The following is a 27,382-nucleotide window of genomic DNA, read 5'->3' as shown; positions in this document are numbered from 1 at the left end:
TGCTCCTGATGCACACTTCCGAACAAACAGTGAATCAGACATGTGCATCAACAGCTTTTCTGTTGTCTGTTCTTCAAAACAGGTAAGCAAAATGACCCGCCACTGCTCATTAAAAATACCAACATTTGGCAGGTGCTAATTTTATACCCTGTGCTACTATTTCAAATATTTTGTGGCTTCCCAGCTCCATGGGTTTGTCATTTCCCGGTATTGTCAATCGTGTCAATGAGCGCCGATATTGGCATCTGGATATTTGTCAGATGTGGTCGTTTTACATCATCCTGTCGCCCAGCCCTAGAATGAATGTTCCAAAAAATAACTTTTCTTTTTTTCTGTTCAAACACGTTTTTCAGTGTTACCTTCCAATTTCTTGCCTAGCAAACTCATAAATTGCCCTTTCGTTGGCGCTTTCTGTAGCGCTTGCCATGTGGAGGGCATAGCATTGCTTGACGCTCAACACAAGTCTTGTGGAAGCCAATTAACTGATTGCAATGATGTCATTGTAGTACATACAAACATTGCAATATTTGTGGAAACGCAAATCTAGTTTATTATAAATATGCCAAAATACTTAATTTGTAAGTGTTTTAGTGTTTAAAAGGCTCTAAATGCTCTGGTGTTTTTATTGATGTAATTATTGCATACTTATCGTCCATTTCTGATAGTTTGTCTTTGTTTCCCTCTTTAAGAGCACCAAATGACACTAGAGTAGACCAGTCTGGCCCCATCTTTCTTTCTTTCTTTCTGTATATTAGAGCTCATGCACTTAACTCCAGCCTCTTGAGATCAAACAAGTTTGGTAAGATGCACGTCATCACTAAAATAAATGGTTCATACACGCGCACCACTGAACAAGAAATGTGACGGAGGCTTCTGAAGGTCTACCATCTGAAGGATAGACCATGCCATAACATTTTATTTTAGTTGTCTTTTTCCTTGTAATGTTTTGTAGGGTTTTAAAGGAAAAGTTCACCCAAAAATGAAAATGTCTGCATTTTTTACTCAGCCTCACGTTGTAGAACATCAGGAGTGTGGGTAAATTAGACTTAGCATTTTTGTGTGAAAGAACCCTTTTAAAATGGTTATACTTGGAGCTGTAGTAGCCAAAAGGAGTCTTCTATTTCATTTGTGAATCTCATCTTTGATCTCCTTTTTCCAGCTATGAGCTGCTCAGCAGAGGAAAACGAGACACCACTGATGGAGGACGGCTTGCGGGCCAAGCTGGTGGAGGTGTGCCAGTTACGGAAAGACATTGACGACTTGCGTACGGTCATCTCAGACCGTTACGCACAGGACATGGGTGACAGCTGTGTGACACAATGAGGCCTGACGAGAAGGCCTGTCCATGTATCTCCATGGGCTTCCACTTCCACCTTGTCAGGATTTGAGGACAGATGGCCTTCACATATTGTAAAGGGAAATAATAAAGCCAACTTAAATGAAAAAGAAATTGAAAATTAGAGGTCATTTTGACTACTACAGGTTGGACCAAGCTGTGAATCCAGTTTACAAGGACGTCTTTGAAACAATCTTTTTTTCTTTTCTTTCTTTGGATCATTTCATTTTTTAGGAATTTGAATATTGTGTGTGTCAATATATTTATTGAGACCTCACTGCTCATCCTTGTGTTCAGTGGCGAGTTCCTCATACTGTGTTCTTGTCTGAGGTCAGATCAGTGGGAAGAGTCATCTTCGAGTGGCAAGTGGGACAGCTGGTGTTTTCTAAAGTGCCTTGTGATGTTCCTGTTTTTTTATGAACTTCTGTGTACCTCTGAACTTCATGAATTCGAATGCAAGTCATTTTTCCCCAAAAAAAAAAGCTAGCCCATTCGCTTCACAGCAGGTACAGGTCGCAGGTCGACATTCCCAAGTAGACCCTTGGTATCGGAAAGTCCCCCATCTCAAACACCCTTCATTAATGTCAGGTTTTATATACATTTTGTGTGGCTGAAATTAGTTTAGTTTGTGTGGTTGGTATTTTTTTAGTTTAGGATGAGATTCAAAATTTGGGCTTCCATAAAACTAGACTAAATGTTTATTAATAACAATAATAGATGACAGCAAAGGAATCCAGGTTAATCTATTCAGGACATCATTTAACTATTTTTAATTAGAGTAAATTGAGGTTCTTTTTTTAGTCATTGAGAAATGCTGCAGCACAGTTCAGTTCGGAGCAAGTTGCACACGTTGAGTTCCAAAGTTAGACAGGAAACCGAATGTTCTGCAGATGTTAAGCTTCTGTGACCTCCTGAACACACTTAAACACACTCATGAGATTTTATATACTCCAGATAATATATTCCATATTACAATTAAGGATATGTAAGAAACCAATGCAAAACTTGTTTGCTCAGGTATTTTAAGGATTAAATGTTTCATTTATTGAGCTTTGTGTTTCAGAAGTGATTTTAACTCTGTGCTGTGTGGTCTTAAGTGTCACTGTCATTTTGGCTTGAAGCAGACTTTTTCCAAAGTCCAGAGATGTGGTCATGTCAATCTTTGCATAAGTATTTACACCAAGGTGACGAACGTTTGAAATTTACAAATGTCTATATTCTGCTTGTGTGTATATATATATATATATATAAATATATTCTGTAATTAAAGTATATTTAGCATGTTTTGAATTTTAAAAGGGAGTTTTGTCTTGTGCATGTACATAAGATTTTTTTTTTATGTTAAAAAGGAACTTGGGAGGAAAGAAAAATGTAAATTCATAAATGTATACTGCACTATGCAACCACAAGTTAACCAGCATTTAGTACACATTTCTGCAGATATGTAATATTGTTATTCTGTGCCTTTATGAATCTATGCAGTAGAACTACATTATGAAATGTTTGTTGAAGGTTGTTTTCCACAATCGGCAGAGACAATATTTTAAATTTCATAAAGGTGCAGGCAAGCTAAGCCATATCCACAAGCAATGCATATTTATTCTCAGGCATATAGATGCGAATAACCTGACAGAGAATGTATGTAGTGCTCTTCGTTGTGCATTACATTATAGTGTAATATTTGATAGCATGCTGAATTGTGTAGTGTTTGAGCTGCAAAAGCATTGATTGACATGACGACTCACTGTGGACTGAAAGCCACTGGCTGGCTTTACTGTATGTTTGAATTAGTCAATGGTCTATTAGATTATAAGCTTTTAGTTTTCCAGCTAGATTTTTACAAATGCCAAAGTTCTATTTATGTAAATTTTTCTCAAAAGTTTTACCTATTTTTCCATTTTGTAATTTTTTGTTTTGTACAAATTTCAAATAAAGTATTTTTCTATATTAAGTCGTTTAATGTTTTTATTTATACATGAAAAACAAAAATCAGCTACTAGGTGGTCTACTTTTTACAGCATCAAGGTTACATGTTAAAATGTACATAAACATGAGGTAAAATGCGCACGGACTGTCCACTTTATTAGGTACACCTACTTATTCATGCAATTATCTAATCAGCCAATCGTGTGGCAGAAGTGTAATGTATAAAATCAAGCAGATACAGGTCAGGAGCTTCAGTTCATTTTCACATCAACCGTCAGAATGGGGAAAAATTAGCTTTTTTGCAGTTCGTTTATATGGTCCTGAGGGTGATAAATGATTGTATAAAGTACTAATAATATTCCAAATTATATACAAATATATAAAAGACAGGAATTCAATGAGGCCATGAAAACTGCATGCATAGTAATCATGAATTAATTGCACAACAGTCATTGCAAGGTTTAACCATTTTGAGGGTTAAAAAAAAACTATTTTACTAAAGGAAGCAGACTTTTAGCATTGTGTGAAAGGGCTTTTAATAAGTCAGCAACCTTACTGTCTATGATGATTTTTAGAACAACTCGAGTAAAATTAACATGATAGGTACAATAAATCAGCTCAAAAAAGGTGACTCAACCGATCACTTGGCAAGTTGTAACCGACACATTTCATAACAGCAAGATAAAAAGCATCCTCTTCTCTATGTGCTGCATTTAATCGGCACACAATTCTCATAATTTGTGTCTAAAGCTAGAAAAAACGTTAAATGTACACAAAAATTAGGGGGAAATTCTGTGACAAAGCTAGGGCAAAAAATATCACAAGTAAAAACGTTAAAATTACACCATAAGAACTCAAAGTAACGCATTAAAAAAATGAGCATTAAAAATGTATATATTGTCTCGGTATAAAACTATTAAAACACTTAAAAATGTTAGGTTCAGTGCAACAGGCCTAGGCCACGCAGTTCACAGGCTGGTAGTGTAGAGAGATGGTTCAGTCTGGCCCGAGCACACTGTAAAACCATTCCCTGTACCGCCTCCAGATAGAGCTCCTGACCAGAGTTCAGGTACAGCCACATGAGCCGACTCAACTGAGCGGTCACCGAATCCCCATGTAAGCTCTCTGTTCAGAAAGAAAACAGACATGAAGATAGCCAGTAAACATTTTCTAACTATGGAAAATCTACATTTTTATTTACAGGTGTAATGCACATAATCCATTGACAAGGCTGTCAGCAGATTATGGTATGGACACGAGGCAAAATGACAATTTTTGTTAATCGCCCGAGATGATACGTTGGTCATATCCCTTGTGTTTATATTAACATTAAAATTACACCTTGATTAGCATGTTTAGCTTGAAGTATTCTTGCTGGAAATCGATAGAGATTTCCCACTTCGATTTCCATTCAAAAGTTCGATTTGTTTAAAAGTTATTAGATTCCAATTTATGTGGGCATATTTCAGTTACAATGTCCATTTGTATTAAATATAAAAGCAATTTGACAGTTCTCAATACTATCTTTGATACCACAACAAAGCATGGTTTCAAATATCCATGAAAAATTAACCGTCAGTAAAAAAGCAAAAAAAAAACTGCTTGGAAGTTTTCAACAGCAGTATTGTATATTCAAGCAATTACAAATTGATAAAAGTAATGATATGTAACTACTTAAAACTAATATGAATTACAAGTCCTAACTGTAATACATTAATACTTTTTAAAGCTACTAAAAAGTTACCCAGCCAAGAGCAGCTTTCCATATCCTTGTTATCAATGTAATGGTTACTGTTGATTCATTAATACTGGGTGTACTGCAAAACCACTACACAGATGGATGGTGCAAGGTGTCGCCTAGATTCTTAAAATGAAGATCAAGAATCGCTAAAAATCAGAAAACCATTTTGTTTTTTCCCAGCACTAGACTGATATACATCACCAATTTATTTATTAGCATTAGTCAATGAGTGTTAGCCCATTTGTGTCCATTGAAATAAACATACAGCCAACAGACTTGTCAATTGCACATTTGCTGTATAAATACTGTAAAATATTTAAAACTGTACGTCTCATTTTGACATCATTCAACTTTTATCTAGACATTTATATTGACCATTAGTCAACCTGCCCAATAGATATCAGCATTGTCCATTGAAAACCCCAAGACTTCCACACACAAACCCTACTGCATCTATCATCACCCAAGATGCAACAAAGTAAAAATAAATAAAAACCTCAACACAGCAGATATAGATAAACGAAAACCGAAATCTGTAGCAACCATATTTCCAAGACGGTAAACAAGACAAATTGCTTTGAGACTGGGCCCACAAATAAACTGACCATCATTCCTGCTCCCAGTAGGTCACGGAGGCATATAACTGCTCCCTCATAAATCCTAATCAAGAATTTCACATCTTCTCTTCAACTTCACACCACTGATGGATAACCCTCAGACAGGGAGAGGGAAATTATATCTGACTGCATTCTGGTTCAACTACTGTACCACACTGCCTATAGATTTGATAGAATGTCTATCAAATCTTTACTGCAATAGTTGACTAAACTTGTCTAAAGCAACCTCATCTAGCAGTTTATTCAGCACTGATGAAAAAGCTGAGAAACGCACTGTATAAATGTTAGTAATTATTATTATTATTGTAGTAGTAACCCCATAAATATCATTTTAATTAACAGTTTCATTTTCCTGTGTTATTACTGTTGTTTCACCATGAAATATTTTGTGGCAACAATGGTTTTACTATAAATAAATATAAATAGTTTAAATATGGTTCCTGTAGTAAAACCAGTTCATTTATTGCTAGGGAACCCAAAATAATTGTGAAGGAATGCAAAGCTAGGGGACACAACTTTCACAAGAACAAACTTTCAGAAAATAAATTCCCTCCAAAATTAAAAGGAGTATTCTGGGTTCAATACAAGTCAAGCTCAACCAACAGTATAATGTGGATAATGTTGTAAATCATTTGGATTTGTCCCGCTTTAAAAAAAAAAACAAAGCAAAAATACGGGTTACAATTCGCCACTTACAATGGGACCAATTAGTACGCTGAAATACTTACCATTTCAAAAGTAAAGCCACAAAATGTAAACAATATTCATGTTGACATGATTTGTGTGATAAAATCACTAACCTATTCAGAAAAGGTTACATACAATTTTACAAATTTGTTTCCATGACAACATTGCCAAAAAACCCTAAACAACTTTACAGCTCAAATGGAACAATATTAACAGAATAAAGTACTTGTATAAAATAACTTCAATACAAATATATAAATTAGCTTCTAATTTCTGCCTTTGCATCCTCTAAAAATAGGCTCCATTCACTTCCATTGAAACTACCACACTGCTTCCTCGATTTTTCCTTTTTTAGTTTTTTTTAAAGAAAAGGAGGGATGAGTTGAAATGGTACTTTTTTGCGGTAAACTATATTATGCCACAAAAGCTGTCGATTGAGCTTAACTTTTATTGAATCCAGAATTTTTGCCACGCATGCCAATGACAGGTGAACGGAGAAAATTAACAGCCATAAAAATGTAGTTTTTTTGGAACTTTGTTTTCCCGATTCATTTAAGGTTCTCCCAAAATTTTTAATTCATAATTTACTCAGAATTTTATACGATTAATCACATGATTATTTATACATTATCCTCATGCCATCCCAGATGTGTATGACTTTCTATCTTCTGCTGAACACAAAGATTTTTTGTAGAATATTTCAGCTCTGTAGGTCCATTCAATGCAAGTGAATGGGTGCCAAAATTTTGAAGTTCCAAAAAGGGCAAAATAAAAGCACTACAGGTGACTCGTGGTTAAATTCATATCTCCTGGAGGGATACGATACGTGTGGGTGAGAAACTGATCAATATTTCCTTTTACTACTATAAATTATCCTCCCTCCTCAGTCATTCTACATCTGTTTTTGGTGATTTACATTGTTCATGCAAAAGTATCGCCCCCTACTGGGAAGAGGGGAGAATTTATGATAACAAAATGACTTCAATATCGATCTGTTTCTCACCCACACCGATCATATAGTGTCTGAACACATGAATTTAACCAATGAGTCATATGGATTACTGTTATGCTCCCTTTATTTGGATTTTGAATAGGGTGGCCAGACGTCCAGTTTTTCCTTGGACAGTCCTGTATTTAAGCACTTTTTCCCAGTATCCAGACTTATTCTGAAAAATACATATATTTGTCCGTATTTCCCCTCTCCTAAAATTTCTCTATCGTCTTTGCGGCTTTCTCAGTCACATGAGTATTCTAAAAGTAGCCAAGTATACGCCTTGTAAAACCAATACAATCACACCATGTTATTTGAAGTACATGACTGGATTCAACTATCCAATCACAATAAATTAGACTTAACTAATTGAAGAGTCAGTTTAAAAGAGCACACATGTGGCTGGAAAAAAATCAAAGTAGTGTGCATGTACATTTAATGAGGATCTTCAAAAAGAGTTTCAATTTATAAAAAGGGAGTCTCAGACACCTAGTAAAAAAAAAAAAAAACTCATTTCCAACGCCCATGGAGGCCACGCCAACATCTCGCAGCAGGTTCATACAAAAAGCATGTGGATGCTGCTAAAAGTATGCCACACAAAGTGTTAGTGTTTTTTTGGGGTGAAGCAGAGTTCGGAATCTGACAAGGTGCACGCAATTGAAAGACATTTTGCTTCTCATTCTGTTGTACACGGACATTGTTTGCTGTCGGCTGACTGTGAAATCGATAAAAAAAAAAAATTTTTTAAAATGGTATGATCCTAAATTTTCTTCTGCCCACACATGTTGTCGTCCAAATCACAATGAACATCCAAAAGGAGCGAATGCTTGTTTTTCACATTGACTGTGGATGGATCCAAATCACAAAAGACATAAAATAGTTCCCTGTGCAAGTGCGTTATATTAAATCCACTAGACGGTATAAAAGTAAAGATAATGGAGTTTGTCACTGCCAGGTGAGACGTCAGATTTGCAAATTGACTACATTTCCAACGTCATTGAATAAAATACTAACTGACCTCAGTGCCGACAATACCCTCACAAACTTTGGTGGTGTTAAGAGAACTTGTAAAGGCAATATCTGGAGAAAGCTGCAGTCAAAGCCTGAAGGGAGCCAGGATGGCAACACACGTTTCATCTCTTAGTCCAGCACATGAAATACTACAACACGTATTCAAATGGCCAAAGCTTCTAAGAGACATTTTTCAGCGATCCTTGCACTAAACTTTGGATTAGCTTCACACTCAAGCAAACAGACACTTTAAACCATGCACTGGAGATAGTAGAGCAAGACCACATACTGTATTAGCCACAGAAGTGGATTTGCACATTCAGGACCTGAGAAAAGTCTTGCAGGGCAGGCTGGAGGAATCGTTCATACCCTATGACATTAAAAAGCAGTTGATGCCCTGGTCGAAGCTGGTGATGTGTGAGCGGATTATTTATTTTATGCAGTGAGAAACTTTTATTCAGCATCAGTGGATTACCTCTGAAATTGGAGAATACAGATAAACTTGAGTGGGCCCTACTGAGAGACATCCCAGAGGGGAAAGACAGTCAGAGCAGCCTTGAACATTTCTACTCCAGAATCCCCACTCTTACTTTGATTGATGAAACCACGCGCTTTGATGAGTGGGGTTGCGTGAAAAACAGTCACTTGTTGCATCACTGAGTGCAAAATGTACAAGACGGCAGTGTCTGAGAGATGAATAGATGTTTTTCGTGAGCTGGAGAGCAAGACCATCAACTTCGGAGTCTTAGACAAGGTTGTTTTATCCCTGACTGGGACATCTGCATATGTGGAGCGTGCGCTCTCATTAATGAACACAGCATGGACACCGGATAAATCTAGAGTGTAATAGTCATGAAGGCAAAGCTTTTCATATGTCTTAATTTTGGACTGGACTGATTTTACGATAAGCTCTTGAAAGTCAAGAATTTTGGTCAGCGAAAAGTGACAACTTTTACAGATGCGGAGCACTATCTACTTCGCCTTGATCTGTGCCTAGGTAAGGATACATCAATTTCAATTTTGCTGGGAGGTGGCTGTCCCGCTTTCCACAAGCAGGAATCTGGTCACCCTAATTTTGGTACCAATTCACTAGCATTGTGAGGACCTACAGAGCTGAGATATTAATCTAAAAATCTATATTTGTGTTGTGCAGAAGAAAGTCAGTCATACACATCTGGGATGCCAGGAGGGCGAATAAATCATGAGAAATGTTCATTTTTGGGTGAACTAATCCTTTAAGCCAGTTTTATAAATTTAGCTGCTTGGCTAACTTTGGACCCTGCTTTCAACCTTCACAGCCTCATTTCAATGCACATCAAATTGAATTTGGCACCAACTTTGATTTAAGGTATATTGTTTTCTTGATATTGGCTATTGATGCCTAACCTTAGAACTTGCATTGCTTATTGCCCGTTTCAGCAGTTGCCCTTTATACAATTCACTCAAAAAGAAATGAAAGCTTCTGCCAAGTACATTAATGCACATATAAATACAAAGTGTGTTGACTCCAAAACTGGTATAATAGGATTAAAAGTCCACACTTAGTAAATATAAAATACTCTGCAGAATCAATCAAATAAAAAAAATTGATGCCAATGAGATGACCTAATCAGAGCAGAAATACACTAAAAATGGCAGCAAAGATGAGACCAAAGGGTCTCTAGTAAAGGCTTAATTAATTGTGGGGACCCACCATATAAATTATAAAATGTATCGGTCCAGTTGCTCATTACAATTGATAATTAATGTCAATAATGTCATTATGATTGATTCGAGATCAGGTCATATCAAATGTTGTACTTTTAGAAGAATCACATGTCAAGTGCTTAAGGAACCTACAGTACCTTGCGAGATTTTGGTGTCAAACTCTAGTAGCATGTAGAGTTGGTCAGGGAGCAGCTGTCTGGACCAGGTGTTTTCCTCCTGGTAAATCCAATCACGGATCAGACGCTTCCTACGCAAGAAACCCTTCACATGACCCAGGTACACGGCATTACCAGACAACAGATACAGCCTAAAAAAAATACATAAATTTAAAAAAAGGAAAGTTAAAATGCCTGTGCTGGAAACCACTTGTGAAAGCAACTACAAAGAATTTTTTTTTTTTTCATCAGCATTGTAATAAGGCAATGAATACAAAAAACAATGCAAGAGTGAGGAATTAATCTTTATAGTCTTTTAAGATCACCTCTGTAAAATAACTGTTGTTTCGGCATAAGAACAAACTCCCTGAAAAAGAAAAACTTGATTTAAGTGCAGAAAATGCATTCAAGCACACGTGTACCACATTATCTGTGGATTAACTAAACTTAAAACCAGTCAGGAAAGGCTGATGGGTTTAAATGTTAATGATAGGGCTGGGTTTTGATACCGATTTCCCAATTCAATTAGATTCCGATTCACAAGCTATTGATTCGATTCAATGTCGATTCATATCATTTCAGTTATAATGTCCCTTTTGCTTACATATTAAAGAAATTCCACAAATTATGTAAATTATACAGGGGACCTCATAATTAGGTACATTAGGAAAATATACATTTTACTAATAATTTATTACTTTTTCATTATCACATTTTGGCTCTTTAAAAATGTATATGTATTCAATCAATAAATATGATATTTCAAACATTATTTTTATTACATATTTACTGTTAAATTGCATATTTACATTGATTTGAACACATACTAAAACCAGTACTGCATTTGTAACAAAAAAAAAAGGCATTTCTGTAAACAACGCCTTTAAATGAGCGCATGTTAAAGTGGACTTGAATGGCTTTGCCTCATCTGTACAATGCATGGTTACAAATAAATGCTTTTTGGTAGTTTTTGACTGCATTCAGTGACAAATGAGTTTCGTCTTGGACACACATTACACGGAACAACTTTTAATCTCAACACGCTGTGAAAGGATATCGCTGTGGAATAATTCATGAATAAATTACACAATTACTGGTGAGTGAAATGTAAACATTTACCAGCCAATAGCAAAATATATATTCACTTTAGTTGCATAGTGCGAAATTTGTTTGCAAATGCGAGCCATTTCCTCTCATTGTAGTAGAGGGTTGTGTATTGTGAGAAAAATCGATCTTGGGATTTAAGAATCAAGATCATTAAAATTAATCTGAAAAATCATATTTTTCCCCACCCCTAGTTAATGAGACAGCAGGGATTTCCTGAACCTTTCAAAAAACGGACTACCATTGGGTTGTCTGAATGACTAAACAGTATTACCACAATGCCACTAAAAAAAAAACCTCAATAGTCCACATCACCTATTGGCTACACTAGTTGGACAAACATCCTGATCCATACTGGATGGATAGAAATCATCAGAAATCAAAAGAAATGGAGAGAAATCTCTTGGAATGCATTTTGAAGATAAAATGTATTCAAATGCATCAAACACATTCCAAACTCCTTATCCAACATACTTTTAGCACTCATTTCTCTTGAGAGCTCTTGAAATGTTCAATTACTCACTGATATGCTTATGCAAAATTATCCCCTCAAGGAAGATCTCACTTAACTTCTCACAATCCGGTTTTGGTTTATTCTAATGCACTGGGTTTGGGCTGACTTTAGAGTTCACGTAATGTGAGATCAGTCGTCCTACACTTCAAAAGATGTCATCGACTGGCTTCGGATCTCACCCTGTCAGTTACTGCAGGCTATTTGTTTGAAGCTGCCAGCAGTACCAGTATCTCCACACAGTGCTCGCGCCAGGCTTCAAAGCCCAGTCAGAAATTCTGGTTCACTGCAAAAGCTCGAGGTTTTTGGCACTAGTTTTTAATGGATGCAAAAGCAATTCCAATGAAGGCACCTCAATTTAAAGTGTAAATAGTAATCTGACATCAAAAGGACAATCTGTATACAACACATTTCATACACAATGGCAATTCAAAGTGTTTGACAAATTATAAAAACTACGAGATATATACATACATATACATACACCAATTATTTTAAAACCAATTAAGAACAAGTAATAAATGTAAAAAAATAAAAATCAAAATGCAGTGCAGTCAGTAAATGCAGTTAGACCAATAAGCATTCACTTATTAGGACAATAGCTATAGCCGCTTTCTCTTTTTCCTTTTCACTGAACACTATTTAGAAACAGAACTGCAAGACATTTTCTGCTATGTGGCTAAAATCAGCATCTATTCCGAGCATACACCCTCCCCCGAGAACTTTTTCAAATTATCTTGAGAAGTTTCCCTTTACCGATACCTACAAAAAAAACTATAGCAAATATCGATAGCAGTGGTGTGCACACTTTCCCCAGCTAGGACCCATGACAATGCTGAATCAACTGTCATAATAATCCCTAAATCAAGCAGCTCGACCCATTCCTCTCTTCGAGAGTTCACAGTTCTGGGAGCACTGTGTGTGTGCGCGTTCTTCCACGACTTAGCTGTGTGGATCTATACGTTATTCTTTAAAAGTATCAATAAACATGCTCTTCGGGAAAAAGTACAAGTTTGTGTTTAACTTATTTGCTCTGCAATCTCCATGCAGGCTCTGGATTTTTAGGACACCAGTATTTCAGAATGACCAGGGCAACAATTCAGTTGCGATGACTAAATAATAATAAAAAAAACATATCCACTTAAAACGAGAGTACAAGTTTTCCATGTGCATTTGAGATTTTATTCACATCTTGGTGTTTCCATCCAGCAGATTTTATGCGATATCCTAAAATGCACATAAATAGCATTGATGGAAACGGTCACCTCTGTGGACATTTCTACCAGAAACTGGAGCTCATTTGTGCCCATGCTTCGAAAAAAAATGTCCTGCTTTGGCCGCTGTGTACAGTAGTTAGAAATTCGCTGAGCACAGATCGATTTTAGTTGAAGAACCTTTGACCTACAGTTGCCGAAGTTACAGTGAGATTAGTCTGTACCAACTGGTTACATTTTTTAAGGGAAGATCCCCTACAAAAGGATTCACCTCTACATGCGTTTAACGATTCATGATTTTCAGAGCACTAAACTGAGAAGTAGCCATCCAAAACATCCACAGTTTTCTCTAACCTGATCTTCAAATACCCCTAGCTAGGGTCCACCAATGAATTTCAGCCATTTCCACAAGTTATCGATTATTGACCGATTTCACTTGCAGGTCAAAAACTAGATTTGAGTTTGAGCACCTTTAGAATATCGGCCATCTGTATATGCCTAAATGCAGATTTTCGAATCCTTTTAGTTATTACTTCTAATCCCATTTTAGTAGGGAGAGACAAGAGTAGACGTAGACAGGACTGACTTGTAGTAGGGGAGCGTATCAATCATTTTCCAGTTGACATAATTTGCGGCCGTCTCCTCCAGTGTGCAGACGCGGGTCAGCTGTACTTTGGCAACCTGACAGAAGCGTTCGTGCTCGATGAGAGTCTCCTGCATCTCCCGTCTCAGCAGAAGATAGACGCCATCCAGTGTGTCTTCATAAACCTGTCAATGACACATCACTCCATCAGCACACGCAAGGCACGTGCAACAGAAGGACACAGAAGATTCTGACCTTGCCGTGCATATACGTCAGGGAAATAGCCTAAATTTGCATTTTCATCTTAAGAGATAGTGATAAAACTGCAATAAAAATATGTTTCTTATGACACGTTTCTGTGGTAATGCTGAAACGATTACGAAATCACAGATGAACCAAGATAAAGTGATTAATTGAAACAAAGCTAATTACATTTCCTAATTAATCTCAGTGAAAAAGAAAGATTTAGCACATCTAATGTCTCACTGGTCTTTTTGGTGTCCTTGGATGCTCACGTCATGTGTATTATAAAAGAGTGTGTATAATATTGGGAGTGTGTGCATGCTCAGGCGTGCAGTGTAATTGAGTGGAACATGCACCGATATGTATATAATACATTTATGCAGCCATTGACCGGTGAAATCATTTGCACTGGCTAATGAAACGAGGATGCAGAAGATGAATCCTGCTGGAATATTTAAGATTGCATCCTCAGAAGAACTTTATTTGGGATATCTGAGGTGTGGAAGAGAGATATCAGTTGGGGTAGAACAGGGGACATTCATATGGGAATAAAACACTGTAGGAAAGTTAGTCATTGGAAGTGCTGGTTAGAATGACATTACAGTGCATTTTAGTAAGCGAACAATATATCGTTAAGCCCTATAAAACAGCTGATATATAACCATGCTGACTTGGAAAATGTATTATGTAAATCTTTTTCAAACATTGTGAAAATATATAATTAGTTTAAATTTCAGCATATATGCCCATCTCAACTGGTATAATTAAATTGTGTTAGCCTATATCTCATACTATACTGTATATTACATTTACATAATTATTTAGCAGCTATGCTAAGTTCTAGTTATCATTATCTGCATCAGCCATTGAAAGTTGACCACCTTACATCAGAAATATATTCAACCATTAGGGATTCTGTGAATCTCGGTGGCGCAGAAAACTGTCATCCAATAATAACGACTGCCAGGCCACAAGTGGACACATCTATGCATATTTTCAATGGCTTCAAATGTGGCTCATGCACTTTTTTTATTACCATTTTGAGACTTGTTTTTAACTTGTGTTATTTAATGTGAAAGTGTGTTAATTGAATGACTGCAAATTATTGACAAAGGATTTGTTGGTTATCTCAGTGACAATGAAGATGAGATTAAAAAGTAGCATCATGACAATAAACCATTCTTAATTAAAGCAATGTTGACGAAAATATGGCGATAAAATATACTGCAAGATATTAGTGCACAAACAGAAGAGGCATCTAGAGAAATATCTGTTTTTAGAAGAAATATCTGGAAAGAATTGATTCATATAATCCAATAATCCAGTATGTGGGGGACTTTTAACTTTGAGCTACATGAACACCGGGCAAAATAAACCACTTTACAAGCAGGTTAATTACCATACTTAAATGCATCCCATTTATACATAACGTTACGTGCTAATCGGAATGCGTAAATTGGTTTGTGAATAGACTTTATTCACAGCAGCGCAGTCTTTGATTTTTGACGGGAATGACAAAAATGTCTCTTTAATGAGCTGTACTGCAGTTTAAAGTGTTTTTGGATCATTCCGTGCAAAAAATTATTAGACAGCATGAGTTGTGGAAAATCAGATGTGATCTAGGAGCTTTGTATAGCTTTATACCTTGCATAACATTGAAGAGACAGTCAGGGAAGAAAAATCCATTGATGGAATAAGGTGGTCATTCAGTACATTCAGGTAGTTAGCCGACTTCCCTTTATTGTCGCATAACGTTGCTGAGCATAGACCAGACCAACCCCAGATCATAACACTGCCTTAAATCCAAACCGCAACTTTTTTTTGGCCAGGCAGTGTATATCTTGAGCTCAGGTTTTCACAGCAAGGAGGACATTTGTTCATTGTGTCTTATAATACACATTTTTATAATTTATATATTTTTTAACACCATGCCAGCTTCTATGGCTATATACATGGTGAGAGCCAGTTTAGTTATTCAAGAGTAAAAAAAAAAAAAAAGAAGTGTTTAGGATTATTTTTTTCTAAAACCTGGTGTTGGAGTCTTGCATGTCCTATCCGGCATCGAGTGTAAGTGACTTGATCCCAACGATTATTAAAAGGGAATGGGTCTTGTCCCAACAACAGAATGGGATAAATGTTTAACCAACAAATAAGGGAAATCAATCCTGACTGCCATTTGTTTTTAGTGTATAGGTTTAATGTTGGTTTTAGGTCTGTGAATGGAAGAGCATTTTACTGGTTCTGAGGATAATGCTTCTTTGGCAGCTCTATCTGCTTGTTCATTTCAGGTCTTTGATTCCAGAGATGACACTTTGTTTAAAATCTTTCTTACAGACGCCAGTGCTTCCAGACATGATTTAGAATCAGCTATCATTAAAAAGGATTTCTGTGGAACAGTCTCAATGAACTTCAGTGCTAATAAAGCATTAGCCTGTGCAGTAAAAACTGAACTTTGCAACAAGTCAACTGTGTTAAGGCATCCGCGTTCAAAGGCTGCCGTCACTTGATTTCCAGATTTGGATCAATCTGTATATATTGGGATATGTTGTGGGAACACTGCTCTTATATCCATGAATTGTTGTCAACAATTCATTCGGATCAGTTTTTTTATTTTTGGTTTCTCGTAAAATCCTGGTGAATTTTTGGCTTTTCGAAATCCCATGGGGGGGAGGGTTACATGTAGGCCAAATGGACAATTGCAACTTGGTTTTCTTTCATATAGTATTGAATGTGGAGTTGAGGCTGGATTTTCTTTTTTTGTTTTCAGTTTGATTGCATATTGTAGGATCAGCTTTAGGCATCTGATTTCCAAGGAAGGTTCACTGGCTTCCACATATAAACTTTGAATTGGTGATGTTCTGAATGCTCCTGGCCAGACGAATACCTTGATGGTGAACAGTATCTAGAAGTCGTATATATGATCTCCTGGATGATCCATAAATGATGATTCCATAGTCCAGCGAATCAAGGTTCTATACAGATTCACAAGAGTTGAACTGTCTGCTCCCCATTTGGTTTTTGATAAAACCTTTAAAACGTTCATAGCTTTAAAACATGTATTTTTTAATAATTTAACACAAGGGATAAAAGACCGCTTGCTAAGTTGATACCAAGGAACCAGTTCTCTTTAATGACTTTGATGGGGACTCGGTCCACAAACAGCTCTGGTTCATTGTGCAATGAACGGAGCTGACAGAAATGCATACAGACAGTTTGTTTGTGAGAACTTGAAACCATTCATAGTTGACCAGGAGTGCATTTTGTTTATCTTCAGTTGGATTTTTCACTCTATATTATGCATGTACTTCCTTCTGTAGCAAATGCAGATGTCGTCCACATATGTTGTACACATATAAACTACAGAACCAATGACTTTCGCAATGCTGTCTATTTAAATACTAATGAGTTACTGATAGAATACTACCTTGAGGTGCTCAAAGTTCTTGATTATGTAGATTGGACAATGTGTTTGCTATCTTTACTCTAAAAAGTCTGTTCAAAAATCATTTTCAAATAAGGTTGGCAGGTGAACAAGTTGCCACGTCGTGTCGTAGGCTTTATCCAGATCACCGAATACAGCTACAACATGCTGCTTTCTAATAAAGGCAACATGAACATAGCCTTCAAGACAAATAAGATGATCTGTAGTGCTTATATCTTTTCTGAAACCACATTGGGCATTACTTATGTGATTTTCAGATTCCAGAACCCAGACCAGGAGATCATTGACCATCCTCTCCATTGTTTTACATAAGCAGCTAGTTAAGGCTATAGGGCAATAATTTGTGGGATCACTATGGTCTTTTCCTGGCTTTGGAATGGGTATTAATTTCAGCTTAATGCCAAGCTGGTGTGATTTTTCCAGATATCCAGATGGAGTTGAAAATTCTAAGGAGCATTTTCAGAAAGAGTTGGGGTAGATTCTTTAAGAATTGATAGTGGACTTTATCTGGTCCAACAGCTGTGTCGTGAGATTTATTTTATAGGTCGCTGTAGTTCTTCCATGGAGAAGGGTTGGTTGTAGGGCTCTGCATTGCTAGAGCCAAAGTTAATTTTCTCATTCTTGTTGAGCATGAAATATTCAAAAAGCGGCAAGACGGTTCTCAATAGATTAATTGGTTTCGAAAGTTCTTGCTAAAATGTTTGCAATTTCTTGTTTTGACGTCAGGAGTGTACAATGCAGTTCGAGAGGTTGTATTTGAGAACCATTGTTTTTTTCCCCTTCATTATCCAAATCAAGTTCCATATTTGGTTTGATTAAGTACTTATCAAGTTTGAAACTAATCTTCTCCAGCTTTCCTTTTTAACTTCATTTATGATTCTTCTTGCTCGTGCTCTACTCATCTGGAGTTTGATTAGATTTTCAGTTGACAGATGGTCTAAGAAAACTCCTTTCAGCTTTCTTCCTCTCTTTTATGGTTTACTTACATTTATTATCAAACCATGGATGTCGCCTACATTTCATATTTAAAGATGTTCTTGGGATTGTATCATTAGCTATAGCTATAAGTGTTTTAGTCAAATTTTCCATAGCATCAGGGCTATCTTCTGGAAACTGTGCAAGCCTCTCATAACAGAGGGTTTGAAACCAATTAGCTTTAATATAATTAGCTTTTTATAATTTGCCATCTTTGTACATATGTTTCTACCCCTCTTCCTTTGATGGTTACAATGATTGGGAAGATACCTCTGTGGTCACTACCACGCTCTTCTTACCTTTTGTATTGCAATGATTGCTGCTCCACAGAAAGTTGTGACTATTAAAATCACCCATGAGAATAAGGGGGTCTGAGTAGGTCTGTGTGTGTGTGTGTAAAGTTTGAGTTGAGGAATTGGTTGCTTTTAATATTTATATGACTGTGGATCACATCATTTCTTATTAAAATGGCTGTACCACTGGAAGACCGCTTGTCGTTGGGACCGAACATATACCAAAAAAATGGTAATTGTGTTTCCTGAAGACATATGGCTATAGGATTTGTGATTGCAATTAAATGTTGTAGTTCTGTAAAATGAGCCCTGATACCATGACTGTTCCATTGGATGATAACATTCTCCATTACCCGTTAAGAAGAATAGGGACAGTTGGTCTAATTTTGCCTTTAGGGGACGGACTACTACGATGTTCAATCTCATTTCCACATCTCTAGTTGGCCTGGTCTTTGAAGTTTTGTCCTGGGGTGCTTTTGATTGTGAAGAGCTTGCCTTTCTATTGTTTTTATTTGCTTTTTGGTTCTCGGTTATTGAGCTCTGATTGGAATGGATGTCACTTAGAAGAGTTTCACTTGGAGTTCCTGTATTCTTCATCTTTGGGGAAGAATTACTATAATTTATAGTTTGGGGTTTATCTTCATTCATCCATGGTTCTCACAACTTCTGCAGCAGAGGCAAATTTTATTCAGAGTAAACACAGGGATAGCAGCCACCATTTTCTTTGCTTCAAGATAACCGATTCTCTTAGTGCATCTGCATTTCTTTTTCTTTGATCCACATGGGACACTCTTTTGATGCAGCTGGGTGGTCACCTGAACAGTTACAACATTTAGGTGGTTTTTCACAACCCTATTTGTCATGGCCCTCCTCCCCATAGTTGCAACAGGTATGTTTTTTTTGTTGCAGCCATTGGATCCGTGTCCATACCTTTGACAGTTGAAATGCCGCAGCGGGTTGATAAAAAAGGTATCAAATAAAAAATAAAAAAATCAGAAATAGCAGTTTATTATAAGTGAGGATGTACGTACTAGTTTAGATTTTTCGCTCTTCTCTTGATTATTATTCTTTTAACATTTGTTACTCCTTGAGTTAGTGTAATTTCTTCTTCATCCACGCCGTCCAGCTCTCTAGTGCGGATTACTCCTTTACTGTAATTCAGAGTTGGATTTTTACTGCACTCCACAAGAATTTGACCAGATCAAAGGTTTTTCCACTTCTTTTACTGTACCTGCAATATCCTTTTGTATAGCAAAATGAGATAGCTTTCTGATTGGAAAGTCTTCAATAATAATACATTTTGGACAGTCATCATTATTCGGTATAGAGGCACATTTGTTTTCTGAAGTATTCTTAGTCCAAAAAACACTTTTGAGGTGTGTTTTGTAGCCATGTTTTAGTCTGCTTCCCACCTGGTTCGAACTGACAAAGTCTACGGTAACTCAGATAACTACTTTGTACAATTGTGGTGAGAAGAATAGAATCTCAGAGATGTGGGCTGGCGCTGTTTTGGTGGCACGATGTGGAAATACACAATATTAGGCAGGTGGCTTCAACGCTTTGTCTGATCGGTGTATATATCGTATGATTTTAAAGTACTTGTACTGTGATTTTTTTAATCATACTGCCTTCCACTAGTCACTGTAAACTGGAAAGATAGTGCTTAAAAATTATTCAAACCTTATGCCTGCCAAGGACCAAAAACTTCATCCAAAGAGTTTAATTACATTAAATGTCATATGCCAAATTAATTGTCATATACAGTATGCTTTAGATGCAATATTGTTCACAGTTTCCAGCATTTTTTCCCATAGATATTCTGTACCTTTCTTCGCTTCAGTCGGCCCCAGTCACGGACCAAAATCCAGGCCAACAAAGACTTACACATGGAGAAGTAGTTTTCAACCATCTGAATCCCTGAAGGAAGAAAACAAGTACAGTTATAACAAGAGAAGTTGATATTCCAAGAGACTGGAGCAGAAATGTTTGATGTGCAGAATCTTTTCCTGTCAAAGGAAGCGGTATAGGAATAGCACCTCAAGAGAGAATACCACAGTAGACTCAAATATGGTTGGCAGCTGGATTCCGCAGTCAAGGGTTTAAAGATCAAGCCGAACCCCCCCCCCAGAGTCAACATATCTAACTCCTTTACTTACCCACACTCTCATCTCCCCGGGCCAATCTCCCTCTCCAGTAGTCTTTGGTGATGGGGTGTAGGGATGCCAGGTACCTCACGTCGCACAGGGTTTCGCCCCAGGTGGCCACCTTTCTCTTGTTGTGCTTCTTCCATTGCAGGAAAATGGATCGCAGCTGTTTGTTGTATGGAGCCGGCTGATGAAACAACCAGTAAGTGAAGAGCCATTGGAACCTGCACTGGATGTATTGGTGGTACATGGACTCCAAATCTGCATGGTCTAAAGTCAACAAAATAATCGTTGTACAACTTAGAATGAAAGCTGTACAGCCTGCTGATGAACACTTTTGCATAGGCTGCAAATAATAACTAAAATCTAAATAGCAATGTGGACTAGTGCACTTTTTCAACAGCATAATTAAAAAGGAATGTTCCATGTTCAATACAAGTTAAGCTCAATCAACAGCACCTGTGGTATAATACTGATTACCACAAAAAGGGATTTGTCCCTCATTTATAAAACAAAACAATTGTGGTTACGGTAAGGCACTTACAATGGAAGTAAATGAGGCCAATACATAAATGTTAACAAAGACAACAGTATACCATAAGATGTATTGTATGATAAAAATCACTTACTGAAGACCAGTGAAGCGCTTCTTAGCTCAGAGCCAGGGCTGCACGATTTGGACAAAAAGTCATATTGTAATTATTTAGAAAAATATTGTGAACTACAAAAAATAAACCAAAAACGAGTAAGTGATTCCTTTTGAACAAAATGGGTTCACACTTCAGTCCTCTTAAGAACCAAATTCTGACTTTTTTTCCTCTTAAGCCACAAAAAAAATAAAAACCCAGTGGGTCTCATTTGATTTTTTTCATCATTCATTTTTTGGACACCCAATATAATATTCAACTTGAATATTATAGTATTATATTACAGCAACTTGAGTAGGTATGGGACGATGTGGTTCTCACAATTCTGTTTGATATACGATATGAGGTTCACGATTCAATATAATCTCTATTTGATATAAGACCACTTAAATTACAAAATATAACAGAAATGTTTTTATTTTAGCAAAATGCACATTATAATTTCTCATCAAAATAAAGATAAAAGGCATAGTCACTTCAAGAGTTTCAACATGCATTTTCAGTGTTCTGGTTCAGCGAACATCAAGAATCTCTAGGCGAGTGCATCCATGCGGTGTTAGATTAACATTGATATTATTTTCACTTTATCTGACTGAAGAACAGAAAGGATAAGACACATTATTCAATGAAAGTGGAGTCACTGGGGCCTGGGTAGCTCAGAGAGTATTGACTCTTGACTACCACCCCTGGAGTCGTGAGTTAGAATCCAGGGTGTGCTGAGTGACTCCAGCCAGGTCTCCTAAGCAACCAAATTGGCCCGGTTGCTAGGGAGGGTAGAGTCACATGGGGCAACCTCCCCGTGATCATGATTAAGTGGTTCGCACTCTCAAAGGGGCGCGTGGCAAGTTGTGTGTGGATAGCGGAGTAACATGAGCCTCCATGGTGTCATGCACAGCAAGCCAAGTGATAAGATGTGCGATTTTGACGGTCTCAGAAGCAGAGGTAACTGAGACTCGTCCTCCGCCACCCGAATTGAGGCGAGTAACCACGCCATCACGAGGACCTAGTAAGTAGTGGGAATTGGGCATTCCAAAATTGGGGAGGAAAGGGGATAAAATTATAAATGAATAAAAAAGAAAAGTGGAGTCGCCTCATCATTGATGGATAGACAATACACGGTGAAAACTATCCGTTTTAATAAAGCACTTTTCATCAAGGTACCTCTACCACAGCAGAGGTAAATCAAGCGAGAGATTATGATGTTTGACAGGTCATTTCATTTATGACCGCATGGACCGAAAACTAATGTTGCAAATTTCAAAATATCGAGTTATACCACCACATCGATTTTTTTGGTTTGTGATATTGAAATTCAATACATCGTCCCATCCCTACATATGACACGAGAATATGGCCCCATATCAGCACGGCTATGATTTGGCCACAGGTAAATCACAGCCGTGCTGATTTAAGGCCATAAAGCACAATTACGAGGTGAGTGAAATTGCTTTTATACAACAGTTCACTGAACAATTAAAAAAAATAATAATAATTTTTTTAAATGCATTTGTGCATAGAAGTACTTTCTTACAATACAAATCAGGATCTGCTGTTGCTAGTAAACCTCCATTTCAAAATCAAAAATGTCATTTTAGGACTAGAAATGACGCCTTGGGCTGTTTTTAGCAAATTATTGGAGTAACAAGGATGTGCGCGAGAGTATGATTGAGAGAGAGAGCAAATGAGCATGTGCATTACCTGCGTCTGTCATGAGATGTACATTCAAGCTATAGCAGTTTAATTCTATTCCTCAGCTGTAGTGCAAGTCAGCTTGCTGAACATATCGCAATGTTGTTCAAACACATCCTACTTACACTGTGTAAAAATAGTAATCCTATCGGGGAACAATCAGAAATCAAGGCACAGAACTAACTGTTGTATAATTATATTTGTACAGTATATTAACTTGTAGAGGCCAAACATATTTGGAATTACACAAAAGTAACATTTAAATGAAAATGTAGCACTTTAAAAATTAAGTAGCCTTACTTGTAGCCAAAAAGTTTGAAAAATATGAGCAATGACAACAGACACGTCGCTTGAAGGTGTTTAGAGGAGCATTTAAATACGAGGACGTTCAAGACTACTTGTAAAACAACCATTATTAAAATGTGTCAATGATTTTGTGCCTCATTCGAAGTGTAGAATTCATACAAAATCAGTAAAGAAGCAGTTTAAAATACTCAAGTGATGATTTAAAATAATGTATATGCAGTAGATAATGTGTAATGTTTACCTTTTGCATTCATTGCGCTAATGAGATAACACGCTATATGCAGCCATAATATGTGCAGATTACTCTGTTATTGTAATTTATTATGACACTGGCACTACTGCAAAGATGGGTGTATTACAAAAAAAAAATTATTCATCCAGACAGATGAATTATGATAGGCATGTCTTAGGGCAGATATGTGAATGGCTTGTGGCTGCAATTGGCATATGAGCAAAGCAGCACATCAAACAAAAGAGTGAATAGACCTTGGATGCTACTCATTTCATAAATAGTTCATCCCCTTTACTCGCTCCTCAAACCTGTGACCCAGAAACAGATCAATGTCCATCATCATGAAGGCAATAGCCTCCTTTTCATTCCCAACAAAAAACAAAGATGGCGCTACTGCGAATAAGGTCTATAGCCACTTAAGCATTTAATAACTCTGCATGCCAGTGTGTTCATGTTAAATGATATCGACTTAATGTAACTGAAATTAGCTGTCGGCTTCAAAGTAGGTAGGCTCCAGGTCACACCTACCAAGGCCGTGGACCACTGGCAGTAAGGTAATCAGACGGTATGACGTTTTCCTTGTACAGAACCCTGAATGTTCCTTTAAAATAGACCTAAAATGCAGTCACAGATGTGGCTCTTGCCTCATCCAATCAGATTTAAAGCAAGAACTATCCGTTTTATAAGATGTCCTTCAACAACTGAACTACTGATTCAGTTTCGCAAGTTCTGTCAGAGTAGTTTGGTAGAGAGACCTTAAATTTGACACTGACCAAAGTGGAAGCAGGAGGAGACACTTTATGTTCAAAGTGAACACCTGCAGGACATAGGGCTTTCATACACGGTGTATTAAAAGAGCACCATCTGATAAGAAATACCAGGTGAGGACGAACCATTAGTCCTTCACCAGAGGCACACAGTTCAGAACTCATGTGTCATACCCAAACTCAAATCAACAGTCTATCATTGCACTTTGAAGTGACTCACCGGTGAAAAAATGGGATTACAACATTTTTCTACAAAAACCACATTACTTTTAGAGTGAGAAAAGTATACAGAAAAGGTGTCTAAAAAGGTCAACCCAACCAATCATAATGCTCCGACATCCTGATTATCTTTTTTGGTTTGATGGGTTAGACTTTTCTGACTCAAATGATCCAAAAACATATTCAGAATTGTATGCTTTTACATTTACGAAATAGGATGCAAAGCAAACGTAATCGCTCACCGATGTTTTGGTGTTGGCCAAGAACATGTTGGAAGACCTGTGAGATGCTACCATGGTGTTCCAAAGCAAAATTATAGAGTTCCCTCCATTCAAACTTTATGGTACCACAATCTTCAGTTTTCTCTAGGACATAAAAAGAATAAAGCAAGTTAGGCTTAATTTAATGTGGAAACCCCAGTTATTCCATGACAGCTGATAATAATATGACCACCTTTGAATTTGTCCTGGAACAAATCTCTGGTGATGCCCCATAATTTCTCAACATCGCAGCAGGGAAGTCGCACTGAGGGTAAGGGAACGCTCTCCTCCAGCACAAGCCACTGGATCCAGTACTTGTGTGGCGTGAGTTGGATCTCCACAAAGAGCTTCTCCTGAAGTGCGGGGTTACAATGGATATTTCTAAAGAGGGACCTCCACATAAAAACCAAGCGAAAGGCAGTTTTGGCCATCACAGGACACCTGGCGTGGGTATATGACAGACTGACCCTGAACGAATCCTGTGGAGACAGATTTGGGAGCGGATTACATGTGCTGCAGAAAGGGTTCACACAATTTATACTAATCATTTTCCATGAACATTTCCAGATAAAAGATTATAGAAATATAATTTTGATTCAGACTGATTCGTCAATGAAACTTAGACCGATTTGTGAATTGGTTTGACCGCTTTTTTTTTTTCATGAGTGTGTGTGAACCCTAAAACAAATTGTGCCATTGAGATTTTTTTTCATTGTTACATTATGACAATTAAGCCCCCACCATATAATGCACAATAAAATATTGATTATTATAACGAATAGTTAATATTATTTATGTTGTACAGTTTTTGGTTCTCAAAAATACTCTGTTGACTTTCCAATGTAAAAAATATTGACATTTTAAATTTAGTTCTGGCCCATAAATGTTGACGTAGCCTAAAAAAATTTACATCTTGACATTTTTATTAATAAAAGAACAACATGACTAAAGTGCTTTATTTGATAATGAAGCAAGGACTGTTAACACCAGAGATGATAATTCTCTTAAAAGATAATTTTCTAAGATTGTGTCAATAGCATCACAAAACATACACCACTGATCAGACTAAAATCAATCATATAATTAAATAAATGGTTTGCTCAGTAAAAAATTAAACAATGTAACACCAACAAGATATTTAAATGAAAGACATTTCAGAGGAAGATGAGGTTCCTCAAATGGGCATAGGGTGATTTTGCCACCATGTTGAAAAACAAATTACTGTTAAAATGTAAAGAACTTTTTCAACATGGTGGCAAATTCACCCTATGCCCATTTAGCAACCTCATCATCCTCTGAAATGTCTTTTCCACAACTTTTTGCATTTTCAAAATAAAAATGTTAAAGGGTAACTAAACCCTAAACCAACTTTTTTTAGTTAATGATCTGTAAGCATGGGGCTTTATTAGTACTGGTCATTGATTCAAGTAATTTTTTTGACATGTGTGTATAAAGTGTTTTAATTCTACAATATATGATGTAAAAACGTCTGAGTGCTGCCCTCTTCAGGTTGAACGGTGGCTACTGCAGTTGAATTTTCCTATTGGCTGTTGCGGTACTTCGTGACGTAAGCGGTGACAGCTGACGTAAGCAGGTTCCAGCTCACCACGCCAGATTCATGTACATGTCGTCTTGCGACCGTGTGAGGAACAGTTAGGTTACAGAAAAGATGGCTTATATATATATATTTTTTTTTTACTATTTTAAATCTTTTCTTGACTGAAGTCATCACATTTGGATAATGACCATTTTAATTAACAATGACGAATTGATAAAACATAAATAAAAATAATACAAATAACAGAATAAATATAATACAAATAATAAAGATGATACATAAACAATATAATAAAACCAAATAACTTGAAATCTAGGTTTCACGGTAATGAGAATATTGATCAATATTGAAAATTAAACTCAAAATGTATTACAGTAAGAATTGGATGATAATTGTCATGAAAATTCAATTGTGCAATACTAATAGCGAATTTATTTTTATTTGGAAAGAGAAATATACCTTGGCTCGAACACGTTTAGTTTTCGTGAGATTTTTAAATCTTTGATGGATTTCCGGCGCCAAATTTTACCTGGAAGTGTAGCGTCCACAGAGAGTTGCAGGAACAAACTCGGAACAATGAACTGCAGGTGCTGCCGAGCCTCAGCAGCGACACCGGATCCAAGTTCCTCAAAATAACAAGCAGGACCTCGTCACTTAAATGCAACAAACTCGTTCTGTTGTCGCTGCTTTCACTAGTAACTTCCAGTGGATGGATCTCTTCGTCTGAGGCGGCAGTCAGGCAGGAGAATTGTTCCAACAACTCCCGCTCCCAGGTCGTGCTGAGGTCTGCCATACCTGTGTCACCGCCCCGCTGCCAGGCACCTCTCAGGTGTTAAAAAGGTCAAAGGTGAGGAAGAAACTACCTGAGAGGGCAAAGGTGGGTTAATCAACTGAATAGCTCATGAATATAAATGAGGACCTCTTGCAGCATTCATGTTAACCTAATTAACATGCATAAGGCAAGCCTTTAATTCGCTAAGCCAATCAGGTAAGCCTACTTAGATCGTTCCATAATTAATATTCA

General features: G+C 37.0%; 2 protein-coding genes across 3 annotated transcripts in view; one reads left to right on the top strand and one right to left on the bottom strand.

Annotated features, from left to right (window-relative positions):
* The window catches only part of LOC127623688 (centrosomal protein of 85 kDa-like), a 94,842-nt gene extending 91,590 nt beyond the window's left edge, over window positions 1–3,252 (top strand). For both annotated transcript variants that reach the window (XM_052098138.1, XM_052098137.1), the window contains exon 13: window positions 1,160–3,252. In XM_052098138.1, coding sequence (XP_051954098.1) covers window positions 1,160–1,323 — 164 coding nt within the window. In that variant the 3' untranslated portion in view covers window positions 1,324–3,252. The remainder of the gene's footprint in view (window positions 1–1,159) is intronic.
* Window positions 3,253–4,202: 950 nt separating this feature from the next.
* Window positions 4,203–27,293, bottom strand: LOC127623958 (uncharacterized). The gene is made up of 9 exons (XM_052098532.1): window positions 27,278–27,293; window positions 26,888–27,180; window positions 24,994–25,279; window positions 24,783–24,905; window positions 20,693–20,950; window positions 20,362–20,453; window positions 13,587–13,768; window positions 10,154–10,323; window positions 4,203–4,387 (listed from the first exon to the last, which is right to left on the bottom strand). Exons 1-9 carry the CDS (start codon window positions 27,291–27,293, stop codon window positions 4,203–4,205), a joined length of 1,605 nt encoding a protein of 534 aa, XP_051954492.1.
* Between the last annotated feature and the right edge of the window lie 89 nt (window positions 27,294–27,382).

The sequence above is a fragment of the Xyrauchen texanus genome, chromosome 30 (genome assembly GCF_025860055.1).
Source record: "Xyrauchen texanus isolate HMW12.3.18 chromosome 30, RBS_HiC_50CHRs, whole genome shotgun sequence".
NCBI classification, from domain to species: Eukaryota; Metazoa; Chordata; class Actinopteri; order Cypriniformes; family Catostomidae; genus Xyrauchen; species Xyrauchen texanus.
The sequence above is the reverse complement of the archived record's forward strand: the minus strand, read 5'-3'. Positions and strand labels throughout refer to the sequence as shown.

What these genes read in the sequence shown, in the direction of transcription:
- LOC127623958 (XM_052098532.1), bottom strand. An exon ending in TGTGGACGCTACACTTCCAG is followed by an intron (nt 25,280 to 26,887) that starts GTAAAATTTGGC and finishes CTGTCTCCACAG; the next exon opens with GATTCGTTCAGGGTCAGTCT. An exon ending in CCGGGGAGATGAGAGTGTGG is followed by an intron (nt 20,454 to 20,692) that starts GTAAGTAAAGGA and finishes TTCTTCCTTCAG; the next exon opens with GGATTCAGATGGTTGAAAAC.